Source organism: Haliaeetus albicilla, chromosome 4, assembly GCF_947461875.1.
Source record: "Haliaeetus albicilla chromosome 4, bHalAlb1.1, whole genome shotgun sequence".
Lineage (NCBI taxonomy): Eukaryota > Metazoa > Chordata > Aves > Accipitriformes > Accipitridae > Haliaeetus > Haliaeetus albicilla.
This window is the reverse complement of record NC_091486.1, coordinates 13,866,652-13,880,306: the sequence shown is the minus strand read 5'-3', so window position 1 is coordinate 13,880,306 and position 13,655 is coordinate 13,866,652. Positions and strand designations below refer to the sequence as shown.

The following is a 13,655-nucleotide window of genomic DNA, read 5'->3' as shown; positions in this document are numbered from 1 at the left end:
TGCATCTACACATACAGAGATATCTTTTCTGCTTCTGTGGGCTCAGCCAGCTCACCGGAGCAGGGGCTCAAAAGCCAGAGGCCAGAGTGAGCCTGCTAGTCAGGAGGGTGTAGTGGGGCCCTTCTGTAGAGCCGGCAGCTCTGCCATATAAATTAACAGCAAGTGTTTAAGAGCAAGTGGGCAGAAGAGGCATGTAACTCAACAGACATAGCACATAACTTCTGCAGCTGATCCCAGCAACTGGCCTGGCCAGGAAACAGTCTCCTTCAGTTATGCTCTTACTGGCTACTTTGATGCCTTAATGAAAAATAAATTTCATGGTAAATTGTTCTCTGATTTCTGGATGTGTAATAAAATAAGGGCAAAGTAAGAATCTGGTGCCACATGATGCTCTTAGCTTTGTCTAGGTGTATGCTGACATGCTCTGCAATCCCTACTCATTTGAGCAGTGAGAGAAGGAGCAGTTCTCTGGCTGCTGCAGCTTTTTGGTGCAGTACTGAGCTCTGACTGCAAAGGGCAACATGGAGGAGGAGATACAGAAACCCACAGCTGTTTGTAGAAGACATTTTCTCAATAAATTAAGCACAGGGGACATCACACCCACAGTGCGCATCTATCTTCACCGTGTCAGGTGCATGAGAGTGGTTGTCAAAGTTGCCAGTTTTTGAGACGTGTTGCTCAGTCTGACGTGCAGGGTTTCAGAGAGGGAAAGGAGGGATGTGTTTCCTAGAGAGCAAAACATCCTGGTGAAACTGATAAAGCAACAAGTGGGTTTTAGGTTTCTTGAAAAAAGGAGGCTGTGGAGCTGTTTATATGTCCTTTGGAGTGATTGTCTGCTGCTCTAGAGTCTTATTTCCATGTCTCTGCCATCTGACCACCATGCTGGTGGGACAGGGAAGTTCCTTGTGCAAGGCAGGGTGCATCAGTAGAAACAACTGGTACACAGAGCTGTAGGGGCCAACTGTCACCAGGGCAGGGGGCAGCATGTGCTGCTTGGCACTGCAGCCAGCCTAGGGGCAAGCTGTGATAAACTGCAACCCAAGGCAAATACACCCAAGCCAGCCTGAAGCAAGCCAGCTCAGAGTTGCCAGAGCGTGGCCTGTGAGCCAGATCAAGCTGAGCTCTGTGCCCCCATGGTCACACTCTTATCAGTGTCCAAGCTAACTGGCTTAAAGCTAACTTTGGCAATGGGACAGCTAGGTCCTGTTAATGGGATAAATGAACTAGACTGCTGATGGCCTGCTAATGTCAGTGGCATTACCACAGCAGAGAGTGAGGCCAGCAGCTGTGACCTGGCACAGGCCTACTGAGATCACTGGTTTACAATAGCTGAGGAAGCAAGGGACTAGGTAGATGACCAGAACGCAGGAGTCCTACCCCCTGATCCTCTGCTCCACCTATGCTGCCTCACTAATACAAAACCTATTCCTGTCTGCCCAGTCTGGCCCCTTTAGAGCATACAGTGTCATACCTGGTCAAAGGCCTGATCGATCTCTTCCTGGAGTATCTCCAGGAAGTTCTCGTTGAGATCAATGAGCTCCTGGATATTGCTGAAGATGCCCAGGAGCTGCTCCTGGCTCAGCAGCCCAGCTGCCTGCATGGGGAGGTAGAACTCCTCTTTGATGATGCGCAGGTCCTCTCCATAGCTGGCCTCTGTGTTGACAAACTCCAGCACAGACTCCTTGCGCTCCGTCCTGCGCTTGCGGCACTTCTCACAGAGGTCAGCCCGCCTCTGATTGCAGTTCTGGACATCCGTCTCCACCGGGAGCTCCCTTTCTCCACAGTCAGTGCAGGGACGGTGGGCTTCCCAGGCCTGCAGTGAGCTCAGCGTTTCGGATGCCCTGTTCCTCCACTTTCTGGCTGGCATCTGGCCAATGCCACTATCTGCCCTTGCCACATCCGTTGACTTGGTCCGTGTGGCCTCGCTGGGATCCAGGTCATCCCGGACATCGTTCACACCAACAATCCCACTGTCCGTGCTCAGGCTGCTGACATTGCTCCAATGATGTCTGGAGCGGAGGGAGCCACGTGGGGCACGGTGGGTCTCATCGAAGCTGCCACCATGGCCAAGGTTGGCTTTTGCTACCACTGGACCTGAGAACAGATACAAATCATTACAGGCATTGCCAGCTGTACAGAGCTTACCCGGGAAACTCAAGGTGGCACAGCCATGAGTGGTAGGAACTCTGTAGGAGGGGGAGATCTGGTGAAAGCAGGGCTGTTAGCCCTTCCTCCCCGCCTGTTCTGCTGCTGGGAAGGGCAGGGGTCAGAAGTAAATGGCTCCAGGGTAAAGCCTGGGGCCTGTCATCCCTGCACTGCCCATACCTATGAACTCATTTGGGTTCTCTCTTTCCCTATCATCTGCCAGTCAGGGACAGACACAGCAGAGTAGATCCTGATTTCTTGCATGCCTGGGTTAAACCCAGAATGCTTCCCTCCCCCAGGTCAGTAGAGCTACTCCATATTTACACCAGCATAGCAGGGCTCAGCATCTGGCCCATCAACCCCCTCTGAGTGTGCAGAAATGCAGATACCGTAGTCTCGCTCCTGCCGGCGCTTCTGTGCGTGCTGCCGTGCTGCAGCTGCAATCTTCAGCTCCAGCTGCTTCCTCTTCACTGAGTCTGTCGGCATAGGGTCACTGAAGTGTGGCCGCAGCCGGCACTCCCGCTGGGCCTTGGCACCATCCGTGCTCTCATGAACGATGTCAGAGCTGGATCGACGGCAGCCAGGACTGGGGGTCTGCAAGAAAAGCAAGTGGGTTTGGAGCAAGGAGGTGCTCAAAGCAGCGCCTGGTTTGCAGCCACTGGACTTCAGTTGCCAAAGGAGTGAAAAGGCAATTCATCAGCTGTGGAATTGTAAATGCAGCTCTGCTACATGAGCATTAGGAAATCTGTCACCCCAGGTCCCTCTGTCTTGCTTAGTCCTAACAGCAAGGACCCCTCTCCCTCTGCTGTTGTGTAGCTCCAAGTACCGTGGCTTCGTGGTGGCTGGATCACAGCTGTCAAATAACCATGAATTAGTCAACAGCATAGTCCTGGATAAAGGCCTAAAGGGGTGCCTAAGCCTGTCCTCCAAGGATCTGAGCTAGCTTGCCTCTGTTCTGTGAACATTTCAGTGCTGCAGGGTCAGGAACTCCAGCCTCTATGCCTTACCTACATTAGCGGTTTGACCAAGTGGGATCTAGGAGGGAGTCTGTGATCTCCTGGGCAGTCCAGCAATGAGGGGCTGGTGGCACAGTGAAAGCCATAAGCTGTAAAGGAGTTACTGCTGAACTCCCTGCAAGAGATGCAGCGGCAGACAGGTAGGGGCACAAAACTGACTCCTGTTTCATTAACTTAATAAAAAAGGCACTAGAAATGCTTCTAACAGAGTTTAATCACTCGTGGGAGTTGGTGTGATTTCAGATCCCAGGCTCCCAGTCTGCCCAGTTCCTACAATGAAGGGATCCTTTAGAGCTTCTGAGAAGAAAAAAATCCTGAACACATGCTCAAGATGAGAGGGGAATTCCTCTCCCTTACATTCCCTGCAGGTGGAGTGTCGCTGGATGTCTCATTGCTTGGCTTGTCCTCCCAGGTCTCTGTTGCCATGGACATCGCTGTGGGCTGCTGGCTGTCCTCCGGAGGTGGGAGATCAGCTTCCCTCAGATCACACTGTCCCTTGGAGGGGGATTTGGCAGCAGTCTCAGCATTGCAGCTGCAGGGGAAGAAGCAGACTCTGATGAACGTCATGCATACAGTTCACCTGCCATTCCTGACACAGATGAGACTGAGCAGCAAAGCCGAGGTTCAAAGAACCAGCTGCACCAGTTCAGGAAAAGTGCAGGCAGGAATCTAGACTGGTCAGCATGGATGGCTGTACATGTGTTTCAGGGGCTCTAAACATAGCTCAATTACAGCATTGCAAATTGGGTAATTGCACTCATGGCAGCATCAGTCTGGGATATCAAAACTCAGGTGTTCACAGGGCATTTTTGTGTCATAAAACATGAGGTTCTCCCATAGGGACCAGAAAAACCTTTCGAAGTAGGCCATATCCATATTTGCTGCTATTTAAAGAGATGTTGTCAACACAGAAACCATGTTGCTCATCTGGAAGAAAATCACCTGCTAAAAACCATAATACTCTGAAGAGATTAGAAGATTAAAGGAGCTTTCCCTCTGTTCTTCATCTCATATGATCCCAAGCCCATTGAAACCACTGGAAAGATTCCCTCTGCTTTCAGTGAACTCAGGATCAGCCCTTTTGGTGCACTTAAGAGTCCCAAAAAGACTGGCAGAGTCTGTTGTTCTCACTTGGCAATTCTGGGATGCTCTTATTCACAGCTGTCTGGTGCTAACAAGGGCCTGGCCTAGCTGATAGAGGCAGCCTGTTCCAACCCCATGTTCCCCTCTCTGTAGACAACACCACCTCTCCAGACAGACGCAGTCTGGTACAAAACCACTGACTTGACAGAGTAGTTGGCAGGCTGTAGTTTGTGATATTACTTGTGATACATTTTTTTTTAACAGACTTTCTAAGACACCTTATTTCCATGCATAATGAAGCCTGCTTGGAAGAATATTAATTTTTTCATTTTGGGTTTACTTAATTTTTATGGGCTTGGATTCCTTTAAAAAGAAAGGTTGTGAGGACTGGATATGGATGCTTGTACATACAGGAAGCCAGTGTCTGGAACATATTTCAGGTTATGCATGTATTTTATGCTTAACAAAAGTCTCCTATGACGAAAGTCTGCTTCTTCTTAAAGGCTTCATTTGTGAACTTATGCTGGTAGGTCATACTGCTAATGTGCAATTCTAACACTGTCAGCTACAAGCAAACACATGAGACAGATGGGCATTTTCCTTACAATGCATGACAGTTGGCTCCGATAACAAGCCATCAGCCAATAGTGAAATCGCTGAAGAGGCAACAAATCTCCCAGAACACAAACCGGCTCTGTTGTCAAGCCAGAAAAGTTGGTTTCAACTTTCCAGCTGATGCTTTTTCATCTTCGTTTATGCTTCCAGGTCCCAGCTGACACTACCAGAGAATTTACCAACTTTAAAAGAGTGTAGCCATGGCATGCAGCAATGACACAGTGCTAACAGCAGGCTCCTGGCTTTTACTTTTTGCTGTGCTAACTCCTTGCCACATGGATTTGGAAGCATCGCTTCATCCCCTCAGGGCTCTGCTCCCCAGCCTGTACAAAGGGGATACCAACATCAGTGCTGTCATGGAGCAGTCTGCAGTACAGACTGCATTAGCCCCCTTACAGGCTTGCAGTAAGAGCAGCGCAGGCACACAGCAAGGCTGTGGTCCTACCATGGTACTGGCCTGGCCTGGTCCAGCTTAAGAGGTTCCTGTCTCCTTCCTCCCTTCCGTCCCCAGCTACATTTGGAGTACCACACCTTCAGCCAGTCCAGTGTAACTGTCTGTGTGCCCATGATCTAAAACCAGTCTTGAAATCATCTGGGTTTAAAAAACATACCCTCCCTCATGTACTGCCAGCCAGATAATTTCATTGATGTTTCATTGAGTTGGGTAAAGTATGAACAGTTCAGCTGGGCACACCTGTGGGAGGGACAGCAGAGGTTAGGGAGCAAGAAAGCTCTTGAAGAGGATCTGCCATTGCCAGAAAACCACCATTTTCAAAAGCTGCTCCTACTCAAACAGTTTCTGGTTGAAATGTGCAGAAAGAAGGGACCATGCTGAGGCACAGAGAGGCAACAGGATGTGTCCAAGGTCAGTAGCAGAGCTCAGAACTGGAATATTATCTTCTCCTCTTGATCACCACCATACGGACCATAGTCTCAGAGGGAAGCTGAGCTTTCATTTGTCATTTTTACAGTGCTTCAAGATCATCCACTTAAACATGGAGAGTACTCCAGAGTATATTACTGCTCCTCTAAGTGAAGCTGACAGCAGCTCTCTGCTGATAAGGTCTGCGGACCAGATGCCATTGCTTATTGTGGTTTCCATAACCCAACAGGGATATTTTTTTAAAATCTCCACGCATGACCTGCAGCGGGAATAAGAGCCAATACTACCCAGAGAGCTGAGCTAAGGAAGTGTGACTGGAGACTGAGAAATTCAACCCACCCCATGGTTGGTCAGCTAGAGGTAAGAAAGGCAATGATGCAGAGCCCACATCATGTGAAAGGAGACTTCCTCATCCCTGGTTTGACTGCTCTACTTCTAGTTGCGATTAGATCCCTCCTGCATGATGTACTGGCCATGCCATGTTGGGGTAAGTGCTGCTCCACAGAGCAGTCACTGTGCACTGCACTATTGTCGTGATCAGAGGGATGTTGACAAAACAGGGAGGATATAAGCAGTTTTGTAGAACCAAAACATAGGGCTGCTCCTTTAACCTTTGCCCCTGGGTTAGGAGGAAGAGGAGACATTGCCAAGAAAACGGGATATTGTCCCTTCCTCCAGATCCTCTCCCCCTGGCAGAGATCTGGGCTGCCAGCATGACCACCCCAACACCTGCTCAAGCCATCCCCTCTGCTCTCACGCAGAACTGCAGAAGGGGGCAGTCTGGCATGTTTCCGTCTGTGGGATCCAATCACTTATGGGGATAGGATTTTTCTGCCTGTTTTCCCTGTTCTCTCCAAGATGGACGGTGCGCTTGGGCCAGCACAGGGACAACAGGTTCTTTCCGAATGTCCTTTTAAACCTCTGGGCCATCATCTCTGAATCTCATGGAAGCAAAGGCAGTGGGTGTGTGGTGTACAACTGGAAATGCACCTGCTTTGCTTCATGGTCTCTATGGGCCTCTTCATGGTTGTTTCATTGTCCACGCCAGCAGTTCTCAGCCCTGTCCACACGTTCCTGGTTCTTTCTGACCAATGGAAACATTTTTGACCATTGCTGGCACCTGCCTTCAAGACTTGGAGTCCTCTGCTATGAGAAGCTGTTATTGTACCCACCATCCTGGTGTCATCCCAAATACACCCCATCACTCTTTTCAGGAAGCCTTCTTTCTTAGTCATGTCCTTGGCTTCCTTGTGCAGGTTTTTATTGTCACCTTGTCCCCCATTTCATAGACAGGAACCCCAAGTCCTTGCACGTCCTTATCCTGAGCAATTAGCTGCTTAAACAATTTCAGAAATTGGACTATTGAAATGCCTACAGGACTTCCACCTAGATCTGAACACCCCTTCCCACCCAGGACTACAACCTAAGTTAAAGGTATCCAGTGACCTATGAGGGGCCTAAAGCCACCATAATTATGAAGCTGAAATTCAAATCTTCACTGATGAAATATTAAGCCATTTGAATGAGTCTTAAGTAATTAACTATTAATCACTAGGGAGGCAATTAACTTATCAGACAAAACTGCTTTGTAAAACTGTAATACTTACACAGAACCACTAGAAAGAGAAGACAATTTCAGCTATCTTATTCTGTGATGCTCCATCACAACATCTCTATCAAAGGCTTGCTGAGCTCAGTATCTGGAAATGGGACCAAATCCCCAGCTTTCAGCTCATTTCATTGGAGACTTGGAGAAAAAACATGGCCTGGATGTCAGTGATCATAATTTAGGACCCCAAAACATCCAGAGAAAAAGTCTCCCACCTCTGCAGTGAGAATCAGCTTGAGTTATAAATAATATTCAGGCACATTGCAGTCTCAGGTGAAAACCATGGAAAATAATTGAGAAATTTCCAGACAAAGGAAACTAGAGTTTCCCACTAAACAGTACTCTGGCACTGCCAACAGATTTGTTTTCCTCCTGCTGTCCTGAAGAAATTACAATCTTTATCATTAATTGTTATTACTATGGAAAATATACAGGCCAGGGTGGTTCCTTCACATGAAACAACTTCTCTAATACTGGAACCACTGTCATTCTCATTTCTAGATCAATTACCATTTTGGTGTTAATAAAATCACCTCATATATTTTAACAAATCCAACTAGGGAGACTGAACACATTCACAGAAACACAAACCACTGTGGATATTAAAAGCACAGAAACCACACTGAAACCATAAAGGCCCTGGGCAGAAAGTGTTTGGAGGCTTGAAAAGTAGTGGGAAGAAAGATCATATGCACCACCCATTTCCTGTATACTTTGCTATGCATGCACCTTGGGCTCCGGATACTAGTCAAACCTTTCACCTGCCCGGAGACAGCTGTTCTTATGCTCTTACTCATGGCTTGTGCCATTCTGTGTACTTCATTTCACATCAATGATGAAAATAGCCTACTCAATGAAAATGGTTGTATACTGTAACTTTCTCATCTGTTTCTTCTTTGGGTTTTCATACTCTAGAACAAAAGCACAAACGCTGGGCTGGACAGCTGAAGGAAGCATTTAGGGCTCTGACACCACCTACTTCCCTTTGGATTGTAAAGTTGCAGAAGTACTTCTGCTTGTCTCTCTGGCTCTGTCTACACGGGGAGCTTCAGCTCCACAGAAGTTCTTTCAGATGACTCTCATTCCTGTGCAGAAGTCACTATCATCTCCTCTAAAACCTGAGTCCAGTCTCAGAGCTCCAGCATTCCAAAAATACCAAACCAGTGTACAAGGTTGCTGCCCTGGCATTTCACACACCGCATCTGTGGATGTCGGAAGCAGCCAGGAACCAAGTCAAATGTAATTCTTTGCAAAGCCAGTCCTGAAAGCCAAGCACATGGAAACAAACCACTCCACCAACACTTGCTCCTCCTTTTCCCATCAGCCTTATCTAGTGATAAGACACTGATAACAGCCCCAAATTCCTAGCTTCTAGAACTTTGCTGATTCCTGTTGAGCCACCTGTCTGCATAGAAAGGGATCCCCATTTCTTTGGCAGGAGGGAGGTAACAAGGACTGCAGTGACCAAAACAAGGATGGAGAAAGCAGTCCTTGTGAACATCTTACCCAGAGAAGGGGAAAACACTGGTAGGAGAAGAGGGAGGAAGGCTTTATGCAAGTATTTTCTCTCATGGCTTACACTGTCTGAGTTGGCAGAAGGACAGTATTTGCAAGTACTTTCACTTGCTGCCTGTGCTGGTCTCCAGAGGATAGTTTAAAGACTTGTAGCAGCCATCTTGCTCTTATTTGCTAGTTCACTACATACAAGCAGCAAGTGAAAGCACTTGTTGCTGCACGTCACGCTGCCTAAATTCATGTCCTGCAGGGGTGGGACAGACTCTACATCTTTTTTCAAAGGAATCTTATTAGTACTTTGCATCTCTCGGCTGTCCTCTACTTTTAACAGGTGTTAAAAAAAGAAAAAAGACATTTCAACAATTTATTACAGAAATAAAATGGGTGGGAAATTGGCTGTCAGGACTACTAATGGCTGCTGTCTTGACAGGATTTAGGTGTACAAAAAGGCAAAGTCTAGATGAAAATGCTTTTTGATGTTTAATCCCACACAAAGATGGAGTTTAAGCTCAACAGCTTAAAGACATGTCCATGTGGCTATCAGAGACCCCAAGATGAAAGGCTTTGCCAACAATGTATTTATACAGGAGTTAAATGTACATATCAGGAGAGAGACCAGATTGTTAACAAGGGAACTGCTTTCAGGTGACCCCACAGAGCATGTTACCTTTTCTTAATAAGTTCCAGGGCTGAGCCTATGAATTCATCCTTCATTTTTTGTAGCTTAGCTCCATAGCTGGATAAGTCTGTGGCTTCTAACAACAGCGATGAACAGCAAGAGGACTGGGCTTCAGAAGTCAGCGACTGCCCTGCAAGGTGGAGAACATCATTTAATTGTCTTGTCTCTCCTTTCTGCTGCTCATCACTGAAGATCTCCTGCCCAGCTCTGTGTATTGCTACTGCCTGTAAAGGTGATCGTGGAATAGGGCTAGAGCAAATAGGGACTGGCGATCTATCCAGGCTGGAGATCTGGAAGGTTCTGTCCTTCACCTCAGGGCTGCTCATTCTGAAACCATCCCATGTGGCTGGATACTGGGAAAAGCCAGCAGAGGTGTGGTTTTCATGGAACACATCATCGTCATCCTCTGCTGTGGCAGCAGCTTCATTCACAGCTTTGGTCTCCTGAGCTTCTGGACAGATATTCTTATTGCTCTCCTCCTTCAGGGTCTGGTTTGCAGGCAGACCCTTATTCAAGCAATCTGTTGGACCACTGCTGCTGGCAGATGAATTTGCCTCCTTACTTCTCATTTGCTTGAATTCCTCAAAGGTGGGTATGTAGAGCCTCCCTTTGCAGCGGCCTTTCTTGCTCTGTCCCAGTGTGGCTTTGACATCTGTTTCCCCACTACATTGTTCCAGGGTTTCTGCTGTTCTGGATTTGGCAATCTCATGGCTTTCCCCGGCATGCTGAAGGGGCAAATTGGGGGAGCTATTCTGCCTTCGGAGCTGAAGCCTCCTCTGAGCCTCCTGCTTGATGTCTTCTGGACTGATGATCCTGTGTGCATAACACAGTCTCTGCCTCCCTGTGAGGCTGTGCCTGAAAGCAGTGTGTTCCACCAAAACCGTGCAGCAGTTGACAGCACAACCGTTCTTGTACTGCCGGCACATCTGGCATTCAAAAAACTCCTGGGCCATCAGGTCAGGCAGGGCAACCTGCGGACGCACTGGCTTACAGGGCTCTGCCACCTTACTGCTCTGCAGTCTCAGCTTCTCCTTCAGCTCTTTTTTGGCATCTCCATGTAGGGCTCTCTCCTCTGCAGAAGGGAAGAGCCACTGAGGCACTTTGGCAAAGGGAGGGAGGAGCACATTCTGTGCTGATTGAGATGTCTGTTTAGCACGGAGAGAAAGGTTTCTCAGAGAGTCTGATGGGCTCTGTACTGGGGTCACATCCACACAGCCTTCTGTCCACTGACTGGTGCCTCTATAGCGAAAGATGATCTCGTTATCCAGGCTCCGGCAGTGAGAATACAGCCCAGAGTCAGCAACTGTTGCCCAGTGAAGGTTCTCCACGCTCCGATACATCCGGTTTTCCACAGGACTGGCCAAAGGTGCCTTGCCTGTGTGGCAGTAGTCTAGAGTGTGGAAGTCCCCAGAAAAAATATGAGTGTCTAGGTTCTTTAGTGGATGCATGCTGCTAACTGAAAAATCCTTTAAGCCATGTTGCGCATAGAGCTGATTATTTTGGCAGCTCAAGATCACCCGGCAGTGTTCCTGTCTCTCATCAACACTGATGTATGTCATAGCAAATGCACATGGAGGCTCTAAGACAGTGGCGTCTAGGGGGAGAGGAGGGAGCTGGGGTGTCGCTTAGATGCCAGTCAATGTCCACAGACCACAGACAGCAAAGTGTGCTGCTGGGTACTCACATAAGAGAGCTCTCACATGGGTTGAGTCGCCATGCGTAGAAGACCTGTGAATGGAAGGAAAGATGAGTTACTGAAGCAGCCTGGTGATGACTCGCAGGATGCAACAGCAGGTCTGCTTCCAGGGAATGCAGAAGCCAAACACCAATAGCTTGAATAGAAACAGAGCAGTATATCTAGGAGATGAGCTGTGGGGATTGGGGCACTGAATCTTTTCCATCTCTAGTCAAGCCAAGAGTGGCCTTACGCTGCCCATCTGAATTTGGAGAAGTTTATCCTACCTACCCTCAGCAATTCCCTCACAATAACACCGCTTAACTGTAGTGTCGAATGCTCAGAAGTGCTTGCTGCAGGGCCAGCTTACTCACACAGCAGTGCTAAGGAGATGGGAGGTTTACAAGAGATAGTGAGGTTCTTTCCCTTAAATGGGGTGCAGACAACAGTGTGTGGGTTAAGGAGGAGGCTGGAGGTGGGAAAGGATGACATGACAGTGTGGTGTCCTGGAAGGCTCAAATAGCAAGGAGGAAGAAGAAGCCTGACTGGTGCTGGTTTTGTCCCTGAGAGTCACACTGCAGGCCTTTAACGGTCTGATTTACCCTTCACAGGGAAGATGCATATGGTTTAGTGACTGGTAGCCAAGCATTTCCACGGCCTTTCCAGTGCAGAGACAAAGGTATCTCACAGATAAATGTGCCATTGTGACCCCTTAGCAATAGGCCCAAATGATCACCCCCACCCCGTGACAGTTCAGCGGAGGCCCAGAAAGAGAAGGTGTGGTTTCCAAGGCTGTTTCTATGATCTGTGTTCAGCATTGTAAAGCCCAGTGAATCTAAGTGACTAAATCACATGTTCAGAGCAATGCAGAGAATACAATACCAAAACTTCAGTTTGGGCCAGCAGGATGAAGGCTAAGTGTCTAAGTCATCCTTGGAAGTGGAAGGACCCTCCTTACATTGAATGGAGAGACTCCAAATTTCTCTTAAGGATTTAGGCCTCAGGGACTTGCCAGCAGTCACATAAGACATCAGTGTCTGCTACAGCCCTGTCCACTCCCTCCCTTGGCAACCAGAGCAAAGGGAACGAGTGAGTGCCATAGGTAAAGGAGACTAAGATTGGGCAGGGCATATGGGGTTAGCCTGAGATTTGTAAGGGAAATGTAGAGCTGGGATGGTGGGACATCAGTCTCTAATAATAAGCCAGGCAAGAACCAGCCAGGTTGAACACCCAGGAAGAGGTCTTGGTAAAGCAAGACAGGACCATGTAAGTTACAGACCAGACTGTTTGCTTTGTAGTGCAGCTGGGTTCTCCACACATTGCCAACCATTCAGGAGGGTAATGAAGACACTTGTTACTCCCTGAAGGTTAAGACACCTCAGGTACCTAACCATGTGAGGCACCAACAGACATCTTCCACCTGAGGAGAAGTCTGAGGCAGTGTATTGCCTGGAAACCAATCTTGGTAACTCGCTGGTAGCTTGATTCACCCCTTGCTTAGAGTGGTTCAAATCGGCATACTTTCCCTGCATTAATGAAACTCTCATCTAATCCCAGAGCGGGAAGGCAGAGCTGCTCCTGTGGATAACTGCTGAATGGAGAACATTATTTCTGTCCTTCATAATTGCTAAAAATAAAAATTAAAACTAGCTCTCAAAGCATGGCTGTTCCCCAAGATGTCACAGGCACTTCTCACCCAGTCTTCTCATGGTGGGGCTGGAGTTCCCCCTTCTTCGCGGCTCTGGAGGAGCCCACAGGTGACAGCAGAGAAACGTGAGGATCAGGACTTTCTGTGATCATAGGTTATAACATGATCTGTCAAGAAAGAGAGAATGAGACGATGTGAGAGCCAGTCACTGAGTAGGGAACAGGGCTCCTGGTAGTGCTGAAGGGCTCCTGTGAGAAAGTGCTGTTAATGAGAGATGCCATGGCCTGTCAGGTTGTTCTGTGATCAGGTCACAGCCACGGGACTAAAAGCCACTGTGTATTTTCTGCACTCTGCTTTCAGACCAAGTAGAAAGAGAAAACAACCTTTGCTGTAGTGAGAGCTGAGAGTAAAGCTGTCCTTGCCCAAGGCAGGGAGCTACATACAGTAAGGCCTGAAGAGAAACCAAGGCTCCTGTGAGGCAGGTTCTTGGGCTACACGCTTGCTCAGCAAGCTCTGCGTGTACACATGTGAGAGCAAGGGAGCCAGAGAAGAAAGCGCATGGGCAGGGGGAGAAGCAGTCACGAGAAGAGCAAGGAAGCAGAGGCACAGAAACAGCAGGGTGGGATCTGTCTGTGGCTGCTCCCTTCACCAATAGATGGGGAAGCACTGAAAATACAATTGACTTGCATCCTCATGGTCTCTCTTCACGTGGAAGGTCACTGCTGGGGCCTGCAGCGCTGACCCCTCTTTGGGCTGCAGGACAGCTGCAGTGACACCAGGCATGGGT

At 48.3% G+C, this 13,655-nt stretch overlaps 1 protein-coding gene across 3 annotated transcripts in view; it reads right to left on the bottom strand.

The window, feature by feature from the left end:
* Positions 1-13,655, bottom strand: part of LOC104319484 (uncharacterized) — a 47,842-nt gene that overhangs the window by 2,917 nt on the left and 31,270 nt on the right. For 2 of the 3 annotated variants that reach the window (XM_069780987.1, XM_069780988.1), the window contains 5 exons: positions 12,917-13,035; positions 9,534-11,273; positions 3,519-3,693; positions 2,535-2,739; positions 1,472-2,094 (listed from right to left, as the gene is read on the bottom strand). In XM_069780987.1, the coding sequence (XP_069637088.1) occupies positions 1,472-2,094; positions 2,535-2,739; positions 3,519-3,693; positions 9,534-11,104 (2,574 nt within the window). In that variant the 5' untranslated portion in view covers positions 11,105-11,273; positions 12,917-13,035. The remainder of the gene's footprint in view (positions 1-1,471; positions 2,095-2,534; positions 2,740-3,518; positions 3,694-9,533; positions 11,274-12,916; positions 13,036-13,655) is intronic. The other variant, XM_069780989.1, reaches the window with a different exon arrangement.